Source organism: Garra rufa, chromosome 3 (assembly GCF_049309525.1).
Source record: "Garra rufa chromosome 3, GarRuf1.0, whole genome shotgun sequence".
Lineage (NCBI taxonomy): Eukaryota > Metazoa > Chordata > Actinopteri > Cypriniformes > Cyprinidae > Garra > Garra rufa.
In genome coordinates, this window is record NC_133363.1 from 4,283,173 (window position 1) to 4,310,273 (window position 27,101).

Below are 27,101 nucleotides of genomic sequence, written 5' to 3' on the forward strand. Positions count from 1 at the left end.
CAACTCTTCAGCAATAAAAAAGGAAAACAAATGTTAGATTATCTAATTTCTCCTTATTAGTATGGATGAATTGGATCATCGAAGGTCGGCAGCAAAGACATCGGTTAATAAAATGGGATTAAATACATAAAGGATATTTGTGTTATTTAACATTTTTAATTATTACAGGTTTGCATTGACACAGTTTTTATTCATTTTGAGGAATACTGGATCTGTTCTTTTGTGAGTGAGATGAATTAATGCATGTTCACATTTATTCTAGAACTAAAGTGACATCTTACTCACAATTTCTCTCAACATGGAAACAGGAGAGCTTTTAATCAATAAATGGAGGGAAAAAGTAATTGGCGTTACTTATTTGAAAAAGTAGCTCAGATATTTTAAAAAGTAATGCGTTACTTTATAGTTTCTTGGAAAAAGTAATATTATTACGTAAACTGGCGTTATCGCACCACTGTCTTTAATTAATAGTCCTAATGATTTTGGGCATAAAAGAAAAATGTATTATTTTGACCCATACAGTGTATTATTGGCTATTGCTACAAATATGCACGTGCTACTTAAGACTGGTTTTGTGGTCTAGGGTCACATATTTGATACTCACTTATTTAAATTTGTACTTGGTTTAGTAATAGTGTGTGTGTGTTTGTGTGTGTAGTGTGTATCTGGCACAGACAGCTGGCAGCGAGTCAACACTGAAATCCCAGTCAAATCTCCACGTTTTGCTCTTTTTGATCTGGCCGAGGGAAAGTCTTATCGCTTCCGCGTCCGCTGCTGCAACTCAGCCGGTGTTGGTGAACCATCAGAACCGACCGAAACCACTACAGTTGGAGACAAGCTGGGTATGATATATCCAACAACAGCCTCTTAACAAAGCAAAGATCAAGGATTATTAGTCGTATTAATACTACTGTTATGTTGTTGTCATATGTGACCCTGGACCACAAAACCAGTTTTAAGTTGCACAGATATATTTGTAGCAATAGGCAAAAATACATTGTTTGGGTCAAAATGATCAATTTTATGACAAAAATCATTAGGATTTTAAAGGAGAAGTTCACTACCAGAACAAAAATTTACAAATAATTTACTCACTCATTAAGATGTTCATGTCTTTCTTTCTTCAGTCGTAAAGAAATTATGTTTTTTGAGGGAAACATTTCAGGATTTCTCTCTATATAGTGGACTTCTATGGTGCCCCTGAGTTTGACCTTCCAAAATGCAGTTTAAATGCAGCTTCAAAGGGCTCTAAATGATGCCAGCTGAGGAAGAAGGGTCTTATCAAGTAAAACAATCGGTTATTTTCTAAAAAAAAAAAAATTACAATTTGTATACTTTTTATTATATACTCTGTGTAATCCGGGTCAATACAGTTAGGGTATGTCAAAAAACTCCCATCTCATTTTCTTCTCCAACTTCAAAATCGAACTACATCGCTGTTTTCCTTTTTTGGTAAAAGGCGTTTTATCTTCTTTGCATGTTCACTTTGTAAACACTGGGTCGGTACTTCTGCAGCAAAGATGTAGGGGACGATTTTGAAGCTGGAGGAGAAAATGAGATGGGAGTTTTTTGACATACCCTTTCTTGAACCGGAATACACAAAGATGACGCAGAGCTAGACAAGACGAGCATTTGAGGATAAAAAAGACACAGCCTGGCCAAAAAAAAGTCGCCACCTGGATTTAACTAAATGCTATGATCTGGGGTTGCTGCAGTTGGTCAGGTCTAGGTTCAGCAACAGTATGTGCTCAAAGAATGAGGTCAGCTGACTTCCTGAATATACTGAATGACCTGGTTATTCCATCAATGGATTTTTTCTTCCCTGATGGCACGGGCATATTCCAAGATGATAATGCCAGGATTCATCGGGCTCAAATTGTGAAAGAGTGGTTCAGGGAGCATGAGACATCATTTTCACACATGGATTGGCCACCACAGAGTCCAGACCTTAAACCCACTGAGAATCTTTGGGATGTGCTGGAGAAGGCTTTGACTCTACGATCATCAATGCAAGATCTTGAGGAAAAATTAATGCAACACTGGATGGAACTAAATGTTGGGACATTGCAGAAGCTTATCGAAACAATGCCGTAATCAAAGCTAAAGGCGGTCCAGTTAAATATTAGAGTGTATGACCTTTTTTTTGGTGGCGACTTTTTTTTTTGGCCAGGCAGTGTATATAAATTGCACATTTTTTTTTTAAGAAAATAACTGACCATTTCACTAGATAAGACCCTTCTTCCTTAGCTGGGATCATTTAGAGCCCTTCGAAGCTGCATTTAAACTGCATTTTGGAAGTTCAAACTTGGGGGCACCATAGAAGTCCACTATATGGAGAGAAATCCTGAAATGTTTTCCTCAAGAAACATAATTCTGAAAGTGAACTTCTCCTTTAAGTAAAGATCATATTCCATGAAGATATTTTGTGAATTCTCTACTGTAAATGTATCAAAACGTAATTTTTGAGTAATATGCGTTGCTAAGAATGTCATTTGGACAACTTTAAAGGTGATTTTCTCAATAATTATAATATTTCAGATGATGTATAAGGCTCAATTAAAAAAAATGACCATTATGACTGGTTTTGTGGTCCTGGGTCACATTTTTTACCAACATAATTGCAGAGAAACATTGGCTGAATATAATATAAAGTCTACAATAGCATAATGTGTTATAGTGTAATTGACTTTTTCATTACCTGCCTCTAGATATCCCATCAGCCCCTGGCCGTGTGGTTCCTACCCGCAATACAGACACATCTGTAGTGGTTTCATGGGAAGCGTCACGTGATGCTAAAGAGCTGGTGGGCTACTACATTGAGAGCAGCATTTCAGGGAGCAACACTTGGGAGCCATGCAACAACAAACCAGTTAAAGGCACAAGGTATAAAGAAACATACAGTGTAATTAAATAAATCACACAAGCAAGAGTACTGTCACAGACTATTATTCAGTGCAACCGCATTATTCCGAAGAGATATTGCTTTCATACAACATTTCAGTAAGTAATATTCTATATTTTATAATTAAGGGGAGACACTGCAGGCAAAAACATTTTTTTCATGCACCTTTCAAGTTTGAGATTTTGGGCTTTTTGCTGTTTCATAAATTATTTTTTCAGACTAGTGGAAAGAAAACACCCAAAAGACACTGTTAAGTGTTGCTTTTAAAGCACTTTATCTATTTGTGTCAGTAGATTTCAAATACAATACATGTTTTTAAAGGCTGTGAGTTCTTTCTCCTACACTGAGCCATAAATCTCCACTTCAGTAGCACTTACACGCACCAAACTTGACATTTTTTATTCCTGTCTGTAGTCTGAAGGTTTTTACAGAGGGATTTGTCAGTAAAATAGAAATATCCTTACTGATAAAAATGCTGACGTGTCAAATACTTATTTTCCCCGCTGTAAATGCTTGAACTTTTTGGGTGAGACTTTCAGCTTTATTATCTGTCTTTATGTGTTCATGCAGGTTTATCTGTCATGGCTTGACCACAGGCGAGAGTTACGTTTTCCGAGTAAGAGCCGTCAATGCTGCGGGAATCAGTGAATTCTCTCAAGAATCAGAAGCCATTACAGTTAAAGCTGCTATTGGTGAGTCATTTATGAATTTTTATTGGCATTGCTAAGATCTTTAGAATATGATTTGACTTTTCCAGCTTTCACTTTTTAATTCTGATCACTGTACTTGACTTACGCATTACCACACGTCCCGTACGACACGTTAGTGTCAAGACCACAGCTATCAAACTCCAGCTCCTCTCCCTGCATTTCTCCCAGCCCAGGGGTCAGGACTTGTAGACCTCCTCTAGTTTGGGTCACAACTGATCCAACATAGTGGTGACTACAAAACCAGTTCACCCACTCTCCCACGTACACCCCTTCCCACTTCCCTCAGTCTTTTCAAATCTGTCCCTTCTGCATGTCTTTCATGCTTTATGTGTCATGCTCTTTAACAAACATGAGACTTTCTGTTGAACGTCATGCTTACTCATCCTTTATGAAGCACACTTTTATAGTGCACACCCTTTTCTAATCAAAGCAGTACTTTCTGGCACAAAAACTTAATGCATACATATAGATTTACATTAAATACAACAATACAACACAATATAACATGAAACAGCACAAATTACAAAATGCAATGCAGTATCTAAAAAAATCATTTTTATTGGCAAAAGTAGTTTCTTATTATAAAAGTTACACTATTTTTAAAACAGCAACAGAATTGAGTAAAAAGCAGTGTTGGTTAATATATAAAACTAGTTATAAACCATAAATATTAGTATTGTATTTTTATTAAAGTTAAAGACTCACATTTTATTTTACACTACACTAGTATTATCGCAATTGTTTTAGTTTTTATAATTTAACCAGTAAATTCTTCAGTAAATTGAGATTTATACAAGATGAATAAATACCCTTTCCATTAATGTATGTTTGTTAGGATAGGACAGTATTTAGCCAAAATACAACTGTTACAAAATCTAGAATCTGAGGGTGCAAAAAATCTAAATATTGAGAAAAACGCCTTTAAAGATGTTCAAATGAAGACCTTAGCAATGCATATTACTATTCCAAAATTAAAATTTAGATTTATGTACGGTAATAAATTTACTAAACATCTTCACGGAACATGATCTTTACTTAACATCCTAATTATTTTTGGCATAAAAGAAAAATCGATAATTTTGACCCATGCAATGTACAGTATTGTTGGCTATTTCTACAAAAATTCCCATGTGACTCAAGACTTAAGTTTTTGTGGTCCAGGGTCACATATATTTCTTTTTTTTTTCCATCCTTAGCTGATCAAATGCATATGCTGCGACTTGTTTTGTTTTGTTGAGAGTTTTTTTCCAAGCACAAAAAATGTTTGTCATTGAGTTTTTTTGTGCATTCATGTTATACTATAGTGTGAAGTTGTGTCTTTTTTTTTATTTTTATAAAGGCTCAGCACAAATCACATTTGTGACATTAAAATGCATAAACTACACTAAATAACTGCATCATCTCATTTCCCTTTGCTCATTTCTCCTGAAAATAACTTGCTGTTTCATTGCTTGTTTTCATTGCCTCTTAACTATAATATATGATGATAAAAAAGCAACGTAGATTTCCTCTTGCATGCATACAGGCTTCTGCTTAAGTTTTCTACTTGATGAACTTGAATAGTTAAACTAAAGTATTTAAATGTGAAGCATTCTGAATGTGATTGTGTTTGAATTGTATTCATGTCTGCTTTCTCTTGCTGTTTTCTCTGCTAACTCCTCTAGGGGGCGGTATTCCTCATGGTGTGTTTCTGGAGTTGGGGGGTAATGGGGTCGGACTAACCCAGCACAGCTCTTGCGGAGTGGGCAGGCATGCGGCGCCTCACTCCCCTGCTGACACGCCTCTAACACGCATAGCTAATGTTAGCGAGAGGGTTGAGGGAGGGGGTCAAAACGCTGGCCACAAAGGCCTTCCAGCTGCATTAATTGAGGGCAAACAGAGTAAGAGAACCAGTCAGCAGGCACCAGAACCTGCTGGGAGCCGGGAAACTGCTAAACCGGTTGCAAACTCTAACACTGAATTGTTAAAACCCAACTGTGTCCAAAAGGAGTCGGCAATAGAATTGCCGGAGAGTCGTAAGTCCTCAGTAAACTCTTCTCGGGAACAAGAGAAAGCAGGAGAGCGAGAGAGTGGACGAAGAGGCTCAGGTGAGAAGAGAGAGAAAAAAAAACTCTCTGGATCGTCACCCGTCGGCATCCCCCTTTAGAGTTGACGTTTCTCCATTTTCTCCTTTCCTGTTGTTTTTCCCATTCATTATTAATTCATTTCTTTGCACACTTTCTTTTTATACACTCAAACACTTATTTAGTGTATTGCAGTTTTTCCAGTTCACTCTTTAATCATGTATTTGCTCATTATTGTCAAATTGACCCTTGTGGAAAAGAAGTACACTCATCTTTTAAAAAGCAGTACTAATTACAGAAATAATATAATTTAAAAGAACTTAACTTAAGTGAAAATTGAATGTAATGCTTTTGGACATTTATTTGCATGTTAATTGCAATGAAATAAACATTTATTATATTTTACATTTATATTAAATGCAAATGTAAACTATAATACATTTAATACACTTAAGTAGGTCAAAAAAGATTTGTAGACACACTTAAGTAGGACTTAAGAACATTTTTATACTTACTTCTATTGTTTATGAAATATGCTAAATGAATACAAGCGTTTATGGTAAACTAAAATACATTTGTAAGGATTAGGTTGCAATTTAGTAAATTTAAAAAATGTTTCCCTGGTTTCACAGACAAGGCTTAAGCCTAGCCCCACAGTAAAATGTAAGTCTGTGCTGTTTCAATTGAAATAAAAATGCACTGATTGATCTTACAATATATCAGTGCCTTTGATTTGTCTCAAGATGCACACCAGTAATGTTTTATTTTTCTAAGCACACTTATAAAAAGTACTTAAATGTCCTAACTTAACTAAGACCTAATCCTAGATTAGTCCAAGGCCTTCAAATTTAAATCTAATGTTGAATAATTCACTACAGTTAAAATGATACTTAAGTACTTTACTTTCGTATGTAAGTCAACACATTAAAATAAGTGTGCTTATTTCATTTACTTATTGTTCTTAAGTGTGTTTTTAAAACAAAAGATTATTAAAACATCAAGTTATAAAGTTAAAATGGTGTAAACATGTACTTTAATGTAAAACTTATATATATATATATATATATATTATTACAAAGTGCATTTTTCAAAGTGTACTTAAGTATGTTAGGAAAGTGCGTCATGAAAGTTTCTCTCTTTAAGGCACTTCTTTTTCACAAGGGTCAACACAAGACCTCTCTCATGAAATTAGCATATTGCAGTTGTTTTATTGACTTTGTAGTCTTGTTGTGGTCATAAAGTGTATCAACATGCAAGCAAGTAAGTAAACCACATTGGAAAATCCAGCTAAAACCAGTTTCTAATGGTTTCTTGCTTGTCCAAGTTGAATAGTTTATCAGCTAAACCAGTTTTTGATGGCTGACCAAACTGGTTAGACCTCCCTAGTGAAAAATAATTATACTAAAATGTATTTAAAATACATTTATTTCATTCTAAGTACACTACAAATACATTTAAATATTATGTACTTAATAAAAATTCCCTGCAATTGTACTTTTTGTATAGTAAACAGGTATATTATAAGTCTGAAACAACTAATTATGTACTTAATGCACTTTAATTGTGCCTAAGCAGTGTTGAAGTCCAACTAAAGATATACTTAAGTATATTTGATTGTGCTAAAGTGGAACTATTGCAAGTATACTTTAGATACACTTTAAATATTTTGCATTTAAAACGGATATTATGCAAAAATCAGACAATTCTCATCAATAGTGACATTAAAACATATTTTAGGCTTAATATTAAGACATGAGCAATATGTCAGTAAATATGCGTTAATAGACATGAACTAGAAAAAACTACCATGTTACGAAAACCATCTTGAGTGTCTTAAACTGGTATGACCTGGTTTTTCCAATGGGCATCATTAATATATGGTAAGTCTTCTCAGCTGCAGACATTTTAAGCCCTCAAATAACATCACTATCCACACAAATGCATCAAGGGATCTTTTTTGGCTTGTTTTATGCCACTAGCCACAACTGGCAATATGCTGGACACCTCCCTACTATATGATACCCTCCTTTGCAATGTCATAGTGTCGGTCTTTATTTGTACAATTCTGTGTGTGGTTTGGATCATTTAATTCACATACACTGGTACATGTTCAGTCTGTCATAAGTTTCCTTTAAACCGCAACTGTGCCTCACTCCTAACTGTCATACTTTGTTATGCCAGCTTCACCCGCCCCACCCTATGGGATCTCTGTGTTGGAGTGTGTGCGGGACTCAATGGTACTAGCCTGGAAGCAACCCACTTTCATTGGGGGCGCTGACATCACTGGTTACTTCGTTGATTACCGTGAGGTCATCGGTGGAGTCCCAGGAAAATGGCACGAGGCGAATATTAAGTCTGTCAGTGAGAGAGCTTATAGAGTAAGTAGGACATTTGTGTAATTGCAAGCAAAATAATAGTCCATGAGGTGGTCAATTTGTGACCTCCAACCTTGCCTTTCTGTCTAGGTTTCAGAGCTGAAGGAAAACATGCTGTACCAGTTCCAGGTACGTGCTGCCAATATGGCTGGTGTGGGCATCCCATCTATGCCCAGTGAGACATTCAAGTGTGAGGAATGGACTATTGCTGTACCGGGTAGGTTTTACTTTCCACAGCTTACTTAAAATAAATGTGACCCTTGAAAAAAATCACACTTAAGTACACTTTTTTAAAAAAAGTACTTAAAATAGTACTTAAAGGAGAAGTTCACTTCCATAACAAAAATGCACAGATGATTTACTCACCCCCTTGCCATCCAAGTTGTTCATGTCATTCTTTCTTCAGTCATAAAGAAATTATGTTTCAGGATTTCTCTCCATATGGTGGACTTCTATGGTCCCCCCGAGTTTGAACTTCCAAAATGCAGTTTAAATGCAGCTTCAAAGGTCCTTAAACGATGCCAGCCGAGGAAGAAGGGTTTTATCTAGGGAAACGATCGGTTATTTTCCAAATAAAAATCTGTTTATATACTCTTTAACCTCTCTTTTTTAACCTCTTTAATGTTCGTCTGCAATACACAGAGCTCACAGAAAGACAAGACGAGTGTTTGAGTATATAAATTGTAATAAAAAAATAAAACTGATCGTTTTGCTAGATAAGAGCATTTTTCCTTGGATAAGATCATTTAGAGCCTTTTGAAAAATAGCATTTTGTAAGTTTCAAACTCGGGGGCACCACTTTATGGAGAGAAAACCTCAAATGTTTTCCTCAAAAAAACAATTTCTTTATGAGTGAAGAAAGAAAGACATGAACATCTTGGATGACAATGAGGTGAGTACATTATCTGTGCATTTTTGTTCTGGAAGTGAACTACTCCTTTAAGTGTGAATATGCTTTAAGTAGGAATTATTTAATTCCATGCTAATTGCAATTAAATGAAAATTAATTAAAGTTAAAAATTATATTAAGTGCAGTTTGTGCAGCTGAATGCTTAAGTTTTTTTGCCCCGCTTAAGTAGAACTTAAGTATATCTAATTTCAATTACTTATATGTGACCCTGGACCACAAAACCAGTCATAAGGTTAAATTTTTAAAAACTGAGATATATACATCATATGACAGCTCAATAAATAAGCTTTCTATTGATGTATGGTTTGTTAGGATGGGACAATATTTGGCCGAGATACATCTATTTGAATATCAGGAATCTGAGGGGGCAAAAAAGTCAAAATACTGAGAAAATCACCTTTAAAGTTCTCCAAATTAGGTTCTTAACAATGCATATTACTAATCAAAAATTACATTTTGATATATTTATAGTAGGAATTTTACAAAAAATCTTCATGGAACATGATCTTTACTTAATTTCCTAATGATTTTTGACATAAAAGAAAAATCCAAAATTTTGACCCATACAATGTATTTTTGGCTATTGCTACAAATATACCCCAGCGACTTAAGACTGGTTTTGTGGTCCAGGGTCACATATTGTCTTTGAAATATGGTTAAAGTACAGTTGAATTTAATGACAAGCATTTATGGTAAATAAAAATATACCACAATGTCATTTCAAACTATAATTTAAGTGCACAATACTTAAGTGTACGTAAAGTGTACTAAAGTGTTTTGAGAAACACTTGTGAATGTGTCTCTCGTTAAGTACACATAAGTGGCCCAAAATGTTAGTCGTTGCAAGCTATAATTTAAGAGCACAATACTTAAGTGTAATTAAAGTGTACTTAAGTGTGTTGAGAAACAAAACTTGAAAGTGTCTCTCAATAAAGTACATGTATGTGGCCCTTTATTTCAGTGAAATTATATTATCTGCAAGTGCAGTTTTTTTAAATATATTTTATTTTAAGATTTTAAATGCAATTAAGCAACATTCTTTTTCACTAAAGGGATACTAAACACTGTGATAATCTGCAAACCTTAGTAAAAAAGGATTTTTAACCAATTTTTAAGGTTCCTACAGATTCCAACAGATACAAAAAAAAAACCTACACCTTTTTGAACATAAAACAACCAATATGACTGTTATAATTCCAATAGATTAAAATACACTGTAGTTTTTGCAGTGTAAATATGTAAATATCCCCCAGAATTCTGAAAACAGTATTTATATTATATCTAACTTAAATCGAATAACAATCATTAAATTTATTTAAATATAATCTTTCATCCAGTCTTGCTTTGTGTTACATTCACAGGAGTCAACTTATGTTACATTATGTTTTTGGTGACGAAGTACAGAACATTTTCTCTTTATCATATCAGCTCTGTCTGAAATCCTATACATTAAAAACTTGTTTTTAGGACCACCCCATGACCTCCAAGTGCAGGAGGTGCGTAAGGACTCTCTGGTTTTGCTCTGGAAATCGCCTGTCTACCAGGGTCGTGATCCTGTCAATGGATACTACATTGATATCAAAGAGGCTGACGCAGACTTTGAGATGTGGAGAGGAGTCAATGAGAAAGCTACTGACAAGACATTCATGAAGGTTTGTATGCATAAGAAAGCTGTGAGGTAGTGGGTTTCTTAAGGGTTGTGACATTGGCATAGAGAAAAAGAAGTACTATTTTAAAATGAGTACTTATTATGGAAATAATTTAAAAGGATATACTTAAGTGCAAACTCAGTGTAATGATTTTGGACACTTATCTGCATGTTAATTGCGATTCAAATGAAAATATAGTTTAAGTTTGTATTAAAGATACTTAGAGTGCTTTTAACACAATCAAGTAGGACTTAAGTACATCTTTATATGTAATTTCATAATAGTTAAAGTACTGTTGGTCAAATTTTTTATATTTCACAGCTGTAAAGCTTACTTACAGTGAATGTGACCCTTGTGAAAAAAGTACACTTAAGTGCTCTTTTTTAATGTTATGATTACTTCTATTTTCTTTTGATATATGGTTAAAGTACAGCTAAATGTAATAATAATGTTAAAGCATTAGTGGTAGACAAAAGTATACTTTAAAGTCATTACAAGCTGTAAAGATGTACTTAAGTAGGACTTAAGTACATCTTTATATATGTAATTTCATAATTACTTCTATTTTCTTTAAAATATGGTTAAAGCACTTTTGGTCTATTTTTTTACTTTCCACAGCTGTAAAGCTTACTTACAGTAAATGTGACCCTTTTGAAAAAAGTACACTTAAGTACTCTTTTAAAAGTAGTAATATACTTCAGTGTGAACTGAAAGTAATGTTTTCGGACACTTAATTGCAAGTTAATTGCAATTAAATGAAAATTAATTATAGTTCAAATTGATATTAAGTGCAGTTAGCTGAATGTTAGTGTTTTTGACTTAATTAGAACATAAGAATACATAATTTCATAATTACTTCTATTGTCTTTGTAATATGGTTAAAGTGTAGCAGAATGTAATGATAATAGTAAAGCATTTATGGTAAACAAAAGTATACTTTAAAGTCAGAAGTAATTATAAAATGACATATAAAGATATACTTAAGTAGGACTTAAGTACATCTTTATATGTAATTTCATAATTTTATTTATCCTATTTTCTTTGGTCAATTTTTTACTTTCCACTGCTGTAAAGCTTATTACAGTAAATGTGACCCTTGTGGAAAAAAATGCACTTATGTACTCTTACTTTTACTTTACTTATACTTTATTTTAACTTAAGTGTGAATATACTTTAGTGTGAACTGAAAGTAATATTTTTGGACACTTAACTACATCCTAATTGCAATGAAATAAAAATAATTATAGTTAAAATTTATATTAAGTGCTGTTAGCAGAATGTTAGTGCTTTTGACTTAAGTAGAACTTAAGAATATGTCATTTCATAATTACTTTTATTGTCTTTGATAACGATAAGGCATTTATGGCAGACAAAAGTATACTTTAAAGTCATTACAAACTGTAAAGATGTACTTAAGTAGGGCTTAAGTACATTTTTACATGTAATTTCATAATTCTATTTTATTTAAATATGGTTAAAAGTACTGTTGAATGAACTTACAGGCAATTATAATAAACTAAAACATACTTTAACATCATTTCTATTGAAACTTGTATGTCAAGTATTTAAATATATTTGTGAATACACATTTGAAACGATAACTGCAATTTAGTACATTGAATATTTACCGTAATCTTTACATGTACTGTAGCATTGTATGCCAAAATGAGCAAAACGAAGATTATTAAAACAAAATAACTCAAAATGTAGTTTACAACTTTTTACAGTACTACAAAGTGCACTTTTTTAAAGTGTACTCAAGTGTGTTGAGAACTTAACTTTCTTAAGTGACCTTTTATTTCATCAATATTCACTTATAAAGGCATACATTTTAAAAGAGTACTTAAGTGTGAATATACTTAAGTGCGAACTGAAAGTAATGTTTTTCCAACATTTAACTGCATGCTTATTGCAATAAAATACAAATAATTTTAGTTAAAATTTATATTAAGTTCAATAAGCTGAATGTTTTTGTTTTTGACTTAAGTAGAACTTACACAAAAGATTATTAAAACATAACTCAAAATGTAGTTTACAATTTTTGTTTTTAAGAGTATTACAAAGTGCACTTTTTAAAAGTTTACTTAAGTGACCTTTTATTTCACTAATATTCTATTATCTGCAAGTGCAGTTTTTAAACTATACTTTTAAGATTTAAAGTACTCAAGTGTGTATTTAATACGATTTGGTTGGTTTATGGTATTAAATGTTGTTTCTCTCATTCTAGATCAAGAATCTGAAAGAGGGGGAGACGTATGTTTTCCGTGTGCGCGCTCAGAACAAGGCTGGTGTAGGAAAAGCATCAGATCCAACAGAAGCAGTTGAGGCAGTGACTAAACCAGGTACTAAACTCAACTAGAGAATTTTTCCAATAACATTTTAGTGTACTGCAAAAAAATCAAAGATTGAAATCAAAGTGAAAATGATCCTTCTTGTGAACAATTAATAATAATAATTCTTCATGATCTTTCTTCAAATAACTTGAACTAACTGTATCAGATGACACCATTTCATCTCGTTTTCAACCCCTAATCCTCCAAACACAGGTTCTGTTGAGACTTCTTTTCATGACCCAATCAATTCCTGATGCATAAAATCATTCTGCCATTTTTCCATTGAATATCCTGTTTCACTCTGAGAAAATTGTAAATACTGTTGACTTTAAGCTGAAGCAGACCATGCTGAACTTGATTCAGAGTATATGTTGAACAAAACCATATGCGGGTGTATGTGAGTGAACAGGAAGGACAAAACAACACAAACGTGTAATCTTTACCATGGATGCTTTTGGAAGTGAAGAATCTGTTTAGAATTCCAGGTTAACCCCTAAACAAACCAAAATCAACAAGACGTATCTACTCTCAACACAAAAGCTTACAAGCCATTTCTTTTTCACAGGTACTAATGAAATAGTTGTGAATGTTGATGATGATGGCGTCATTTCACTGAATTTTGAGTGCTCTGACCTCACCGCTGACTCCAAATTCGTCTGGTCCAAGAACTATGAGGAAATGACAGAACCTGACCGCATGACCTTAGAGACCAAGGGTAACAAGTAAGTATGTATGTGAGATGCACTGAAAAAAATGCCTGTCTTGCTTAGATTTTTTGTCTTGCTTGCAGCCAAAATATCTAAAAGATCTTAAAATTTTTCTAGACAAGTAAAAAAAAAACTTTAAGTTAAAAAAATTAAGTGTGTTTTTGCTTGAAATAAGCAAAATAATCTGCCAATGGGGTAAGAAAAATAATCTTGTTTTCTGTTTGAAATAAGATTTTTTTTCTTACCCCATTGAAAGATTATTTAGCTTGAATTAAGAAAAAACTCACTTCATTTCGACATTTTTTTTTTCTGAAAACAAGAAAAAAAAATTTACTACTCTAGAAAATCCTTCTTAATTGAATTATTTTTAGATATTTTGGCTGGAAACAAGACAAAAAATCTAAATAAGAAAAGCATTTTTTGCAGTGTGTGTTTTTGTTAAAAGACTAATTATTATAGTTTAATGGGTTAGTTTAATGTTGTCATTTAACATTTTTTTTTACAATTTTTGGGGGGAATGAAATTTATAAAATCAAGCAAATTATATATGAACAAATCCCTCTGTAAAAACCTTCAGAGTATAGCCAGGAATAAAAATGTAAAGTCTGGTGTGTAAGTGTTACTGAAGTGGAGATTTATGGCTCAGTGTAGGAGAAAAAAACTAATTTTTAGAAAGACTTTTAAAATATGTATTGTAATTGAAATCTATTGACACAAATAGATAAAGTGCTATAAAAGAAACACTTAACAGTGTCTTTGGGGTGTTTTCTTTCCACTAGTTTGAAAAAAAAAAACACTTTATGAAACACCAAAAAGCCCAAAATCTCAAACTTGACAGGTGCATGAAAAACTATTTTTGCCTGCAGTGTCTCCCCTTAAGTGAGCTTTTCATTTCATTAATATCATATTATCTGCAAGTTTCGTTTTTAAACTATACTTTTATCATTTGAAGTGTGCATTTAATACGATTTGGTTGGTTCATGGTGTTAAATGTTGTTTCTCTCATTTTATTTAGTGAATAGATTTAATCTAGGCTTTCATTCACATATTAATATTGATCGTTCCACATACATAGAGCACTTAAATTTGGTAAACGGAGCAATATGGCTTAAATACGCATGCATGATTGAGCTTCTGTTTGAGAATTTTAATGCATGGACAGAAACACATGAGAAAAATAACAATATCCTATTTTTTTGTTTCAAAGATAAGCGTTTGAAAAGATATGAGGTTGAGTAAAGGATGACAGACTTTGTATTTTTGGTTGAACTATCCCTTCAAACCAACTTGTGTACCTTCTGGTCAATCATATCTAAAAACCTCATGTTGAATATTTACAAAAATATATTCACAAAAAAAGTTTGCAGTAATTCTTTGATACTGCTCTGTAGGTCCAAAGCCATCTTTAAAACGCCTTCAGAAGAAGACTTGGGTATCTACTCTTGTTTTGTGACACATACCGATGGAGCCTCTGCCAGCTACACCCTCTCTGAGGAAAGTAAGTCAATTGACCTTTTCATTTGTTATTTGTTTGAATTTACTAAGTCAACGCCGGATATTGATTCTGACTACTTCTCTGTTCTGTTCCTGACAGCTCTTAAAGAACTCCTGAAGATCAGCCATGACCACAAATTCCCCAGTGAGTCAACATCACATCATGTGCACTCTTCAAACATTCTTCAAACTTGCTCTATCCTCTGCTTTTTTGTATATTAAGTATTTTAAAAAGATGCACGTAAGTGAACGTAATGTTTTAGGACACTTAATTGCATGTTAATTGCAACTAAATGAAAATGTATTATATTTCAATTTATATTAAAAGCTTTACTTTAGAGTGCTTAGAGAAGCCACTTAAGTAAGTACATCTTTACATTAACTGATATACAATTTACTGTAATTACACATAATGAAGTTGCAATTTAGTAAATTTAAAATATATTAACTTTAAATGTAATAACAAAGACTCACACTACAGTTAAAATTATAATCAAGTACTTCACTTCTGCTTTAGTTAGTCAACACATCAAAATAAGCGTACTTCTATAAAGCACAAGAAATGACTATTAAACCATAATGATTTAAAATAAAGCACTATTAATAGTACTTTAAAATAAAAGTGTTAATTTGGCATTATTACAAAGTACACTTTTTAAGTGTACTTGAAATGGTCATAAGTGTTGCTCTTTAAGTACACTTAAGTGGTCTTTTGTTTCATTAAACTTATATTATCTGCAAGTGCAGTTTTTTAAAAATACATATAATTCTTTGACAAAATTAAACACCTATTTCTCACCAAAATGAGTTCTATTAAATTTATTTAAAAAAATGTGTACTATCCAATAATGTTTCTGTCCTATAAATGAAAGCTATTTATTGTGAACCAACAAAAATAATTAAGTCTTTTCTGCTCACCAAGCCTGCGTTTATTTGATCCAAAATACAGAAAAAACAGTAATATTGTGAAATATTTTTACTGTTTAAAATAAATGTTTTCTATTTTAATATATTTTAAAACGTAATTTATTTCTGTGATCAAAGCTGAATTTTTTTAGCATCAGTCTTCAGTGTCACGTGATTCTTAAGAAATCACTCTAATATGCGGATTTTCTGTTTAAGAAACATTTATTATTATTATTATTTTCAATATTTAGAACAATTGAGTACATTTTCTTTTCAGGATTTTTTTGATAAAAAGAAAGATACAAATATCAGCATTTATCAGAAATAAAAGCAACATTATTTTATAACATTATACACTATACCATTCAAAAGCTTGGAGTCAGTATTATTTTGGTAAAGAAATTATAGAAATGAATACTTTTATTTAGCAAGGATGCTTTAAATTGATCAAAAGTGATGATGAAGACATTTATAATGTTAAAAAAGTTTTCTTTTTAGATAAATGCTGTTCTTCTGTACTTTTTATTCAGCAAAGAAACTCAAAGAAAATATTCTACTACTTAATAAATGTTTTTGAGCAGCAAATCAGAATATTAGAATGATTTCTGAAGGATCATGTGACTGGAGTAATGATGCTAAAAATTCTAAATTTAAAATATATTCAAATATAAAACACTTATTTTAAATAAAAACCTATATTTCATCATTTGACCATTTTTGCTGCACTGGATTAAATAAATGCAGGCTTGGTGAGCAGATGACACTCACTTCTTACTGTTCAAAAACTTTTGACTGATTTTACAAACAGGATCTTTGGAGTGGCAAAATCTTGTGTCACATGACATCCTTTGGTTAAAATGAAAGATGTATTGCTTGTCACTTTATCAGTTGCATCATGCCTGGTTAAAACGTGTGTTTCAGTACAAAAACAGAGTGTAATTATTAAAGTTAAGTACTCCCATTCCTTCATAAGTCTCCAGTGTAATGTACATCATTCAGGACTGAATTGATGTTTTGTGCTATTGTACTTAAAGTCCTATTAAACTTTTCATCCCTCCTGTCCAGTCATCCCTCTGAAGACAGAGCTGGCCGTGGAGCTGCTGGAGAAGGGCAGAGTTCGCTTCTGGTTGCAGGCTGAAAAGATCTCTGCCAATGGAAAAGTTGAATACGTCTTCAATGACAATGTGATCCACCAGGGAGAGGTTAGAGGAACACAAAAACAAACACACAGCACATGAAGCATTACACGTGCTACTGACTGGAAGTAGACCTTTGGCTCGCTTCTGCGCTGACGGTTTTCTCTGTTGCAGAAATACAAGATGAACTTTGATAAAAACACTGGCATCATTGAGATGTTCATGGAGTCTCTGGGCAAAGAGGACGAGGGAACGTTTACTTTCCAGCTTCAGGACGGCAAAGCCACTAATCAGTCCAGTCTAGTGCTGATCGGAGATGGTACATCTGAACATCCATAGACACATACATATATGCATCTCTTGTATAGAGTGTGAATCAATAACAGCGTCTCATTTCCTTCAGTGTTCAAGCAGTTACAGAAGGAATCAGAGTTCCAGAAGAAAGAATGGATAAGAAAGCAAGGTACGATTATATGCACAGCAAATGCACAGCAGTATAATTAAAAAATGCATGTGAATGCAATAATGACCCTGGACCACAAAATCAGTCTTAGGCAGCATGGGTATATTGGTAGTAATAGCCAAAAATACATTGCATGGGTCAAAATGATCAATTTTTCTTTTATGCCAAAAATCATTAGGATAATAAGTAAAGATCATGCTCTTTTACAATGATGTAATTCAGGAAATCTGCATGGTTGGATGCTTTATTCACTAAAATATTTAGTTTTTACCAAAATTTCAACTAAGCTTAATGGTGCAATAGTCAAATATTTAGAATTGCATGAACTGTAACTTAGGCTTAGGTTTCATTTATGCAGTTGATGCAACTGGACCTTGATGTGAATTGACTATTAGTCTAATTACCTTATTATTATAAAATAAGTCATATTGGGTCAAAACTGCAAATTTGAGTCTTATTCGGTCCTAATTCAAATATGTGCATGTTTTGTGTGCTTGCATTTTGGAATATAAATCACAGCACATTTCCTAATATAAAAAATACAATTTACATTCTGGAAAACACAGTAGTTTGATTGTAGGCTTTTTGGTAAGTGAGGTCACTGTTGTGCATTTATTGCCATTTTTACAACCACCTCAACGATGATTGATCCAATCAGAAGAAAGGTTGTTATTGTTTACAACAAAAAAACATAAAAACAAACATTTCCACTTCCACTACTTGAAATTAACTTGTAAATAAACAATTATAGGTTTGTAAACAGTCTGGATGCGCATGCATCATGATTGCAGAAATCCTGGGAAAAATGTTTATGGTAATTAGAGAATTACACGAGAATTACACAAAATAGGATATGGTACAAAATAGATTGGATTTAAAGGATTAGTTCATTTCCAGAACAAAAATTTACAGATAATGCACTCACCCCCTTGTCATCCAAAATGTTCATGTCTTTCTTTCTTCAGTCGTAAAGAAATTTTATTTATTTATTTTTTATCTGGTGGCAGAAAATGATGGTTTTCGGGTGTCATAGAATAAAAGAATAAAAAATAGGCCAATTTGATTTTATTTCAAAGTTCTTTCTTTATTCTTGCAATTCTAAGATTATATTACACAGTTCTAATAAGGAAAAACAACTCAGAATAGGAGTTTATATCCCATACTTCTGGCCTTTTCCCCCTCAGAACTGACAAACTCACTAGTTTTGAGTTAAATTGAGTTATGATGTCCAGTTAGGAGATATAAACTTGCATTTGTGAGAAAACAAGTCAGAATTGTGAGGTGAAATAAATAAATGTTATGTGAAAAAATGTTAATAGTAATAGGTTTAAATAATATTTTATGCTGTAACTATAGGGCTAATACAATGCATCTCCTATGAGCCCCTAGACCTGCTATTTAAATCAAAATTATGCTTTAAAAGTTGAGCTATCATAGCGGTTTTCATTCATAGTATCATCATTTAAACATCTGTGTTTAGCTTCAAATGGCATCTTTGACGAGAGTATTCTATAAAAACGATTTGCATTTTGATTTTGACATCAAAAGGCACAAAAATATTTATTTTTTTCTCATATTCTGTAGATTTTATCCATTTACCTTTACTTGTTACCAGCGTTTTTTTGCCACCACTCTGAGTTGGTCTATAAACTTCAGCTAGTTCCCAAAGCAATATTTCTCATTTCTGTTTAGTTCAACCTGTTTTACTTAACTAAAATGAAATAAACTAAAACTAATAAATATAAACTAAATAAAACCTACATAGACATTGTTTTTCAAAATAAAAATGATAAAATCGTTGTTAAAAAGTGTAACTAAAATTGAAGTAAAAAAAAAATATGATGAATAATTTGTGAATGAATTATATGAATAATTTATGAGGATACATTGCTTGTGACTTTATATTGAAAAACTGAACAGTATTTATATCATTATTTACAATGTCCAACTGTCCTGAGCATGTTCAGGAATATTATGAATAATTAAAAAATGTACAGAACTATGCTATTAATTTAATAATGCACATTTTGGCAAATATTCATACATCTAGATGTACTATAATGGCTTGATATTGCAAACTGGAAGTTTATTAATAATATTTTATTGTTTAATTGTTACTTTGTTATTCTTCTAGTTATTTACTGCACCTACCAAGTCTTGCACATTCATAGAAAATACCTTACATCTGCATTTCGAAATACTGTGCATAGCGTACACACTATACTGTAAAAAAGTAGTATTGTAGTACTTAATTTCAGATGTGTTTGTTCATTAATCATGCTGTCTATGCACTGTAAGGTCCACACTTCGTGGAGTATCTTGGTTATGAAGTCACACCGGAGTGCTGTGTCAGACTGAAGTGTAAGGTGAGCCGTATTTCTGATTATAAACGCTCTAGTTCAACTGTAGTGTTTCGTTATTAGTGACATATTGATCTGTGATGCAGGTTGCTAATATGAAGAAAGACTCTGTGGCGCTGTGGTATAAAGATGGACGAGAGATTAAGGTCAATGAGAAACTGGATTTCTCTGAAGGAATGTTGACCTTGGAGATCGCTCAGGTAAGCAGCGTTTCACACGTTATTACCCAGATATTACTCCTCAAACATAAAAAATGCAGTCGACAACTTTATTTCTTCAGCAGAACACAAACAAAGATTTTTAACTCAAACCGTTGCAGTCTGTCAGTCATACACTGCAAAAAATGCTCTTCTTACTTAGATTTTGTGTCTTGTTTCCAGCCAAAGTATCAAAAAAGTCTTAAATCAAAATTGTTTTCTTGTTTTCAGAAAAAACTACTCAAAATTAAGTGTGTTTTTGCTTGAAACAAGCAAAATAATCTGCTAAACACTCACTTAATTTTGGCTTGTTTTTTTGAAAACAAGAAAAAAAAATTTTATTCATCTAGGAAATCCTTCTTGATTTAAGAACTTTTAGATATTTTGGCTGGAAACAAGACAAAAAATCTAAGTAAGAAAAGCATTTTTTTGCAGTGTATAATGGAAGTCAATGGCCACCAAATCTTTGAGAGTCAAAAAAAAACTACACAGACAAAATCAGATTAAACCCTGCGGCTCGTGACGATACATTGAGGTGTTAAGACACAAAACGATCGGTCTGTGCAAGAAACTGAACTATATTTATATCATTATTTACCTCTGATCCACTGCAACGTTCAACTGTATTGAGCGCGTTCACAACAGCCGGCGCGTATAAGTAAAGATCATGTTACATGAGATATTTTGTACATTTCTTACTCAAATATATATCAAAACTTAATTTTTAATTGATAATATGCATTGCAAAAAAATTCATACGGACAACTTTAATATTTCAATATTTTAATTTTTTGCACCCTCAGATTTCAGATATTCTAATAGTTGTAACTTGAAAAAATATTCCTATCCTAACAAACCATACATCAATGGAAAACGCATATTTATTTATATGAATCTCAATATTGAAAAATTTAAACTTATGACTGGTTTTGTGGTCCAGGGTCGTATATGTGCTTTATAAGAATAAAAAACAGACAATTACTAGTTAATAGTGAGAATTGGAGCTTAACCTAACACGTTAGTTTTTAACATTTTCTCACCACAAAACATGCTTTTCTTACTTAGATTTTTTGTCTTGTTTCCAGCCAAAATATCTACAAATTCTTAAGGATTTTCTAGGCGAGTAAAAATGGTCTTGTTTTCAGAAAAAACAAGTCAAAATTAAGTGTGTTTTTGCTTGAAACAAGCGAAATAATCTGCCAATGGAGTAAGAAAAATAATCTTGTTTTCTGTTTGAAATAAGATTTTTTTTTGCTTACCCCATTGGCAGATTATTTGGCTTGTTCACTGCAAAAAAATGCTTTTCTTACTTAGATTTTTTTTCTTGTTTTCAGCCAAAATATCTAAAAATTCTTAAATCAGGAAGGATTTTCTAGACGAGAAAAAGTTATTGTCTTGTTTTTAGTAAAAACAAGTCAAAATTAAGTGAGTTTTTGCTTAAAACAAGCAAAATAATCTGCCAATGGGGTAAGAAAAAAAATATAGTTGTCTGCTTGAAACAAGATTTTTTTTCTTACCCCATTGGCAGATTATTTAGCTTGTTTTAAGCAAAAACTCACTTAATTTTGACTTGTTTTTACTAAAAACAAGATAATAATTTTTACTTGTCTAGAAAATCCTTCCAGATTCAAGAATTTTTAGATATTTTGGCTGGAAACAAGACAAAAATTCTAAGTAAGAAAAGCATTTTTTGCAGTGTTCCAAGCAAAAACTATTAATTTTGACCTTTTTTTTTTTTTGAAAACAAGACAATTTTTACGCGCCTAGAAAATCTTTGTTTAGATATTTTGGCTGAAAAAAAATTTTTTTTACTCTCTTAATTGTCCCACATCAACTTTGTGGGAATCACCTCATTATATTCGCCCATTGCCAGTTCTGTTTGTGTTTCCGATTGATTCATTATTTTTGCTGATGTTTTCCATCTCATATTATCCATTTGGTTTTCCAGTCTTTCTCTGCTTTTCTTTGTTTATCTTTGTCAATTCCTGTCTCTGTGTTTGTGAAACACATTGTGCAAATGTTATGCCAAAGATGGCAAACCAGAAAAGTCTGGCTTTCTGACATATGCTCCTGTAGTCTTAGATTGAAGGTCACACAATCCTACTTAATTTGAAAGGCATGTGATAGTTGTAATGACTTTTGTGTTTATTTACGTCAACGGCAGATCTCCAGAAAGGATGCTGGTATATATGAAGTAGTTCTGAAGGACGACAGAGGCAAAGACACCTCCACCCTCAACCTCACCGACCAAGGTAACATAGCAGAAAAGTGATTCAAAAGTACTATTACTGTCATAAAATGACTTTCTTATTTTATCATGCACTCATTTGTGCTGTGATTTTAATGCCATATTATATATTTTACATCTAAATTGTCCCTTAACACTTACTCTCAACTCTAGTAAAACATCAGATATTTTCAGGAAATTTAAAAAAATAGGTTGAATTTCAGTTTTTTTGGTCAAAATTAGGTTTTCATTTAATTATTATTCTATAACATCTTGTGTAGAATCTCTGAAAATACCTTTGCAAAAATCACTTGTTTAGTGTAGAAAAATAGTGATTTATTGATGGCTGTCTTGATTCAATGATTCTAATGGACTATTCGATTTTTAAAAATCCTCGATTTCATTTTGCAGACTAACCGGCAAAATACCGGAAGTGGAACATTTCACGGACGTAAATCCATAAAACACATTTTTAGACTGTTTTCAAAGGCTGCATAATATATTAAACTCATTTAAGAATCATAATTAAGCATAATCATAACTTCAAAATAAAAGTTTAAGCCCTTACCAGGGATGGACTGGGGTTAATATTCAGACCCTGGACAAATCCAGCTTATCCGTCCTACAAGTTTCCATGTGAAAGTTTTGTTGCACTGCAAAAAATGCTTTTCTTACTTAGATTTTTTGTCTTGTTTCCAGCCAAAATATCTAAAAACTCTTGAAACAGGAAGGATTTTCTAGACAAGTAAAAATTTGTGTCTTGTTTTTAGTAAAAACAAGTCAAAATTAAGTGAGTTTTTGCTTAAAACAAGCAAAATAATCTGCCAATGGGGTAAGAAAAATAGTCTAGTTGTCTGCTTGAAATAAGATTTTTTTTTCTTACCCCATTGGCAGAATATTTTAGCTTGTTTTACGCAAAAACTCACTTAATTTTGACTTGTTTTTACTAAAAACAAGATAATAATTTTTACTTGTCTAGAAAATCCCTCCTGATTCAAGATTTTTTAGATATTTTGGCTGGAAACAAGACAAAAAAATCTAAGTAAGAAAAGCATTTTTTGCAGTATGGGCCTTTAATTGGAGTAAATAAATGAATAAATAAAAGGGTCAGAAACAAATAATGATATATACAGCTGAATTCAAATGCAACAAACGTAATAATGCATTTTTGTCACATAGAAATGCATGCAATAAAGCATTTTTTTAATCTAGAATGCAGGAAATGTATTGCTAATAAATTCTGTAATTCTGTAAATTCTGCATAGATATATTCGAAGTAATTATTTTGTTCACTTGCTGTACATCTACATGTTTATTATTACCACAAAAAAGCCTAATTATAATTATAGGGCCCTATGAAATCCATTTAAATTTTTCTATACTCTGTTTTAATGGTTAAATAATTTTATTTTGTTTTATAATAAAAGCCTGTCTAATTAATTAAGTTTTACCAAATTCTTTTCCATTACTTTTCTGGATTCAATTTTAATGGTTTCCTTTAAAATCTAATAATAAAAAAAACATCTGCAAGTAACTGATTTTATTCAAATAAAATGTTCTTAAGTAGAATTGTAGATTTTTTGTGTGGGAAATTAGTCGTTTAGATTAATCGATATAAAAATAGTTGTTAGTGGCAGCCCATAAGACGTCTTTGTCTTATGTTAAGAGCGTGCTGAGGAGGTGCTTTCTCTGAACACCACCAAAACAGTTAACCTATTAAAATAAACCACGCTAAATATTTAATAAAGGTGTATCAATGCAAACTAAGGCATGCCAAGTTTTATTTATTTATTTATATCGTGAGATGGCTGAGCGCTCGCTTTTCTAAATGTAAAAGGTACACTATTCGTGCTGTCTAAACATAGGAGTGATCAAAAGTTCATAGACTATGCCCATGATAAACAACGGAAAACAAACGTTAGTCTGTTTGTTTAATGATGCAGTATAGCACTCCTGAATGGACAGACAGCTCTTGTTAAACCTGTGAAGTGGAAGTAAAACCCGTCTCACTTTAAACCAGTTTTTCTTAAAATTCCATTCCTGAAAATCATAGCCTTCAGCCAATTTAACATAGCCATAACTTTTGTTAAATTCAAGCTATGGACAACATAAAAACAGTTTTGGAAAGGGCTTGAGCTTTCATATGGTATCCAGTGTTGTTTTTGTCAACGATGACGATGACGAGACTTTTTTTCATGACGATAACGAGACGATGACGAGATAAAAATGGCTCGTTGATGACTAAAACATGACGAGACGTGTGTGAGTTTTCGTTGACGAGACGAGAATAGACGAAAATGTTAGTGGGTGGTCCGTCAGACGTTTAAAATGCATGACATTTCTGCTTATTGTGCATGCCAATTACAACCTAAAAAGTATCTGACGCTATGGCAAGCCGTTTTAGCATTAAATACTATTTGCCATACTAGTGTGGCAAGCCGTTTTAGCATTCTATCCGTGTTTGGTTACGCCCACCACCTGGTGTGCAGCGCATAACGTGCTCAACACGTCACATTGTTGTCACTCAGACAGACAGACGATTAACCATGATGGCGGCAGTTTGCACATTATTTCAAATATATGTCTTTTATGTCTAAAACCATTCCTTCATTATTGTTATTATTGGTGAAAATAGTCGATCCGGAAGCTCACATTGAGTTGAACTATAGATCTGCTATTTTCACAACTTATAAGTGACACTACCCAACAGCAAAATACTTACTGACCTACATTAATTTGTTAAAAGACTACTTTCCCCCCTTTTTTTGACTAAAATTGGACTAAAACCTTTTTGACTTTTCGTCGACTAAAACTAGACTAAAACCTTTTTGACTTTTCGTCGACTAAAATTGGACTAAAACTATCACATATAGAAGTGACTAAAATTTGACTAAAACTAATAAGCATTTTAGTCCAAAAGACTAAGACTAAGACTAAATCTAAGATGGTTGTCAAAAACAACACTGATGGTATCAAAACCTAAAAAAGGTCAAATTTCACCATCGATCGCATCACATATTTAAATTTGTTCTGCTGCAAAAAATGTGAAAACAGTTTGTATTTGGACCTACTTTTTGCTTATTTCTTATTATCTGTTTTCCAGGATTCAAAGACCTGATGAACCATGTTTTCAGTGTTATTGGTAAGGTTTACAACATCCTTTTTAAATCTAAACTTGTTTTATAAAGACATAGTAAACAAATTCATATGTCCTCAGAACAATCTTCACAGTACGTCTTTCCATTTAACAGTATAGTTGTAGCAGTGTATGACTGATGTTTCCTTTTCTGTCTAGCGAACTCCTCCACTCCACTGAAGATCCAGAGCACAGAGGAGGGAATCAGGCTTTACTCCTTCGTCAGCTACTACAATGATGAGCTGCACGTCACCTGGCATCACAAGTAAGAACATGTGACTGAGTTTAAAGGGACAGCGCACGAAAATGATCATTTTCCCACCCTTAAGTTGTTCCAAACCTGTATGAGATTCGTTCTTCTGTTGAGCTCAAACCAAAAAAAGTATGGAAGGTAATACTATAGAAGTCAATGGCTACCATCACCTGCACTGCAAAAAATGCTTTTCTTACTTCGATTTTTTTGTCTTGTTTCCAGCCAAAATATTTAAACATTCTTAATCTAGAAGGTTTTTTTAGACTAATAAAAATTATTGTCTTGTTTTCAGTAAAAAACAAGTCAAAATTAAGGTGAGTTTTTGCTTTGAACAAGCTGAATAGTCTGCCAGTGGGGTAAGAAAAATTATCTTATTTCAAACAGAAAACAAGATTATTGTTCTTACCCCATTGGCAGATTATTTTGCTTGTTTCAAGAAAAAATGCACTTAATTTTAAGTAGTTTTTCTGAAAATAAGACAATTTTTATTACTAGAAAATCCTTCTTGATTTAAGAATTTTTAGATATTTTGGCTGGAAACAAGACAAAAAAATCTAAGTAAGAAAAGCATTTTTTTTTTTTTGCAGTGTGTTTGGTTACCATAATTCTTCAGAATATTCTCTTTTGTGTTCAACAGAAGAAGAAAAAAACAAGAATGAGTAAATTATGACACTTTTCATCAGATTTTTTGGGCAAATGTCCTGTTAAGATGTCCCTTTTTTAACTTAGGCATGCATGGCGTTTTTCTAGCATTAAGAAATAATTTTCTGACATCAAATTATTTTGTTGAAGTTTAATATACAGCTATAAATATACGATTTAGTTAATAATAGAAATTATAGCCTCAGAAGAAGCCTTTATGTAAACCTTAAAAATGAGTTGAATTGGCATTTTATTCTTTCGTTTCTTCATTTTAGTTAAATCGTGGTCACATTTTACTTGCTGCATTGCCAGCAAGTAAACTTTATGCATTTTGCACATGCAGCTAGTTTCAGGTTAACTATAAATATAATTTTTTTTAATGTTTGTATTTGTGACAAAAATGAACTAATGTGGTCAAAATATTGATAAAGCATATGTGATCCTGGACCACAAAACCAGTCTTAAGTAGCACGGGTATATTTGTAGCAATAACCAAAAATACATTGTATGGGTCAAAATTATTGATTTTTCTTTTATGCCAAAAAATCATTAGGACTTAAGTAAAGATCATGTTCCATGAAGATATTTTGTGAATTTACTAGCATAATTGTATCAAAACTAAATTTTTGATTAGTAAT

The 27,101-nt window shown here is 32.4% G+C and overlaps 1 protein-coding gene across 1 annotated transcript in view; it reads left to right on the forward strand.

The window, feature by feature from the left end:
- The window catches only part of myom1b (myomesin 1b), a 66,430-nt gene that overhangs the window by 31,449 nt on the left and 7,880 nt on the right, over positions 1-27,101 (forward strand). The window contains exons 12-29 of the mRNA XM_073835594.1: positions 659-842; positions 2,709-2,883; positions 3,473-3,594; positions 7,857-8,053; positions 8,141-8,267; positions 10,428-10,612; positions 12,837-12,951; positions 13,508-13,664; positions 15,041-15,147; positions 15,244-15,288; positions 17,115-17,251; positions 17,360-17,504; positions 17,589-17,648; positions 19,947-20,014; positions 20,095-20,208; positions 22,370-22,457; positions 25,536-25,574; positions 25,728-25,833. Of these exons, the coding sequence (XP_073691695.1) occupies positions 659-842; positions 2,709-2,883; positions 3,473-3,594; positions 7,857-8,053; positions 8,141-8,267; positions 10,428-10,612; positions 12,837-12,951; positions 13,508-13,664; positions 15,041-15,147; positions 15,244-15,288; positions 17,115-17,251; positions 17,360-17,504; positions 17,589-17,648; positions 19,947-20,014; positions 20,095-20,208; positions 22,370-22,457; positions 25,536-25,574; positions 25,728-25,833 (2,171 nt within the window). The remainder of the gene's footprint in view (positions 1-658; positions 843-2,708; positions 2,884-3,472; positions 3,595-7,856; positions 8,054-8,140; positions 8,268-10,427; positions 10,613-12,836; positions 12,952-13,507; positions 13,665-15,040; positions 15,148-15,243; positions 15,289-17,114; positions 17,252-17,359; positions 17,505-17,588; positions 17,649-19,946; positions 20,015-20,094; positions 20,209-22,369; positions 22,458-25,535; positions 25,575-25,727; positions 25,834-27,101) is intronic.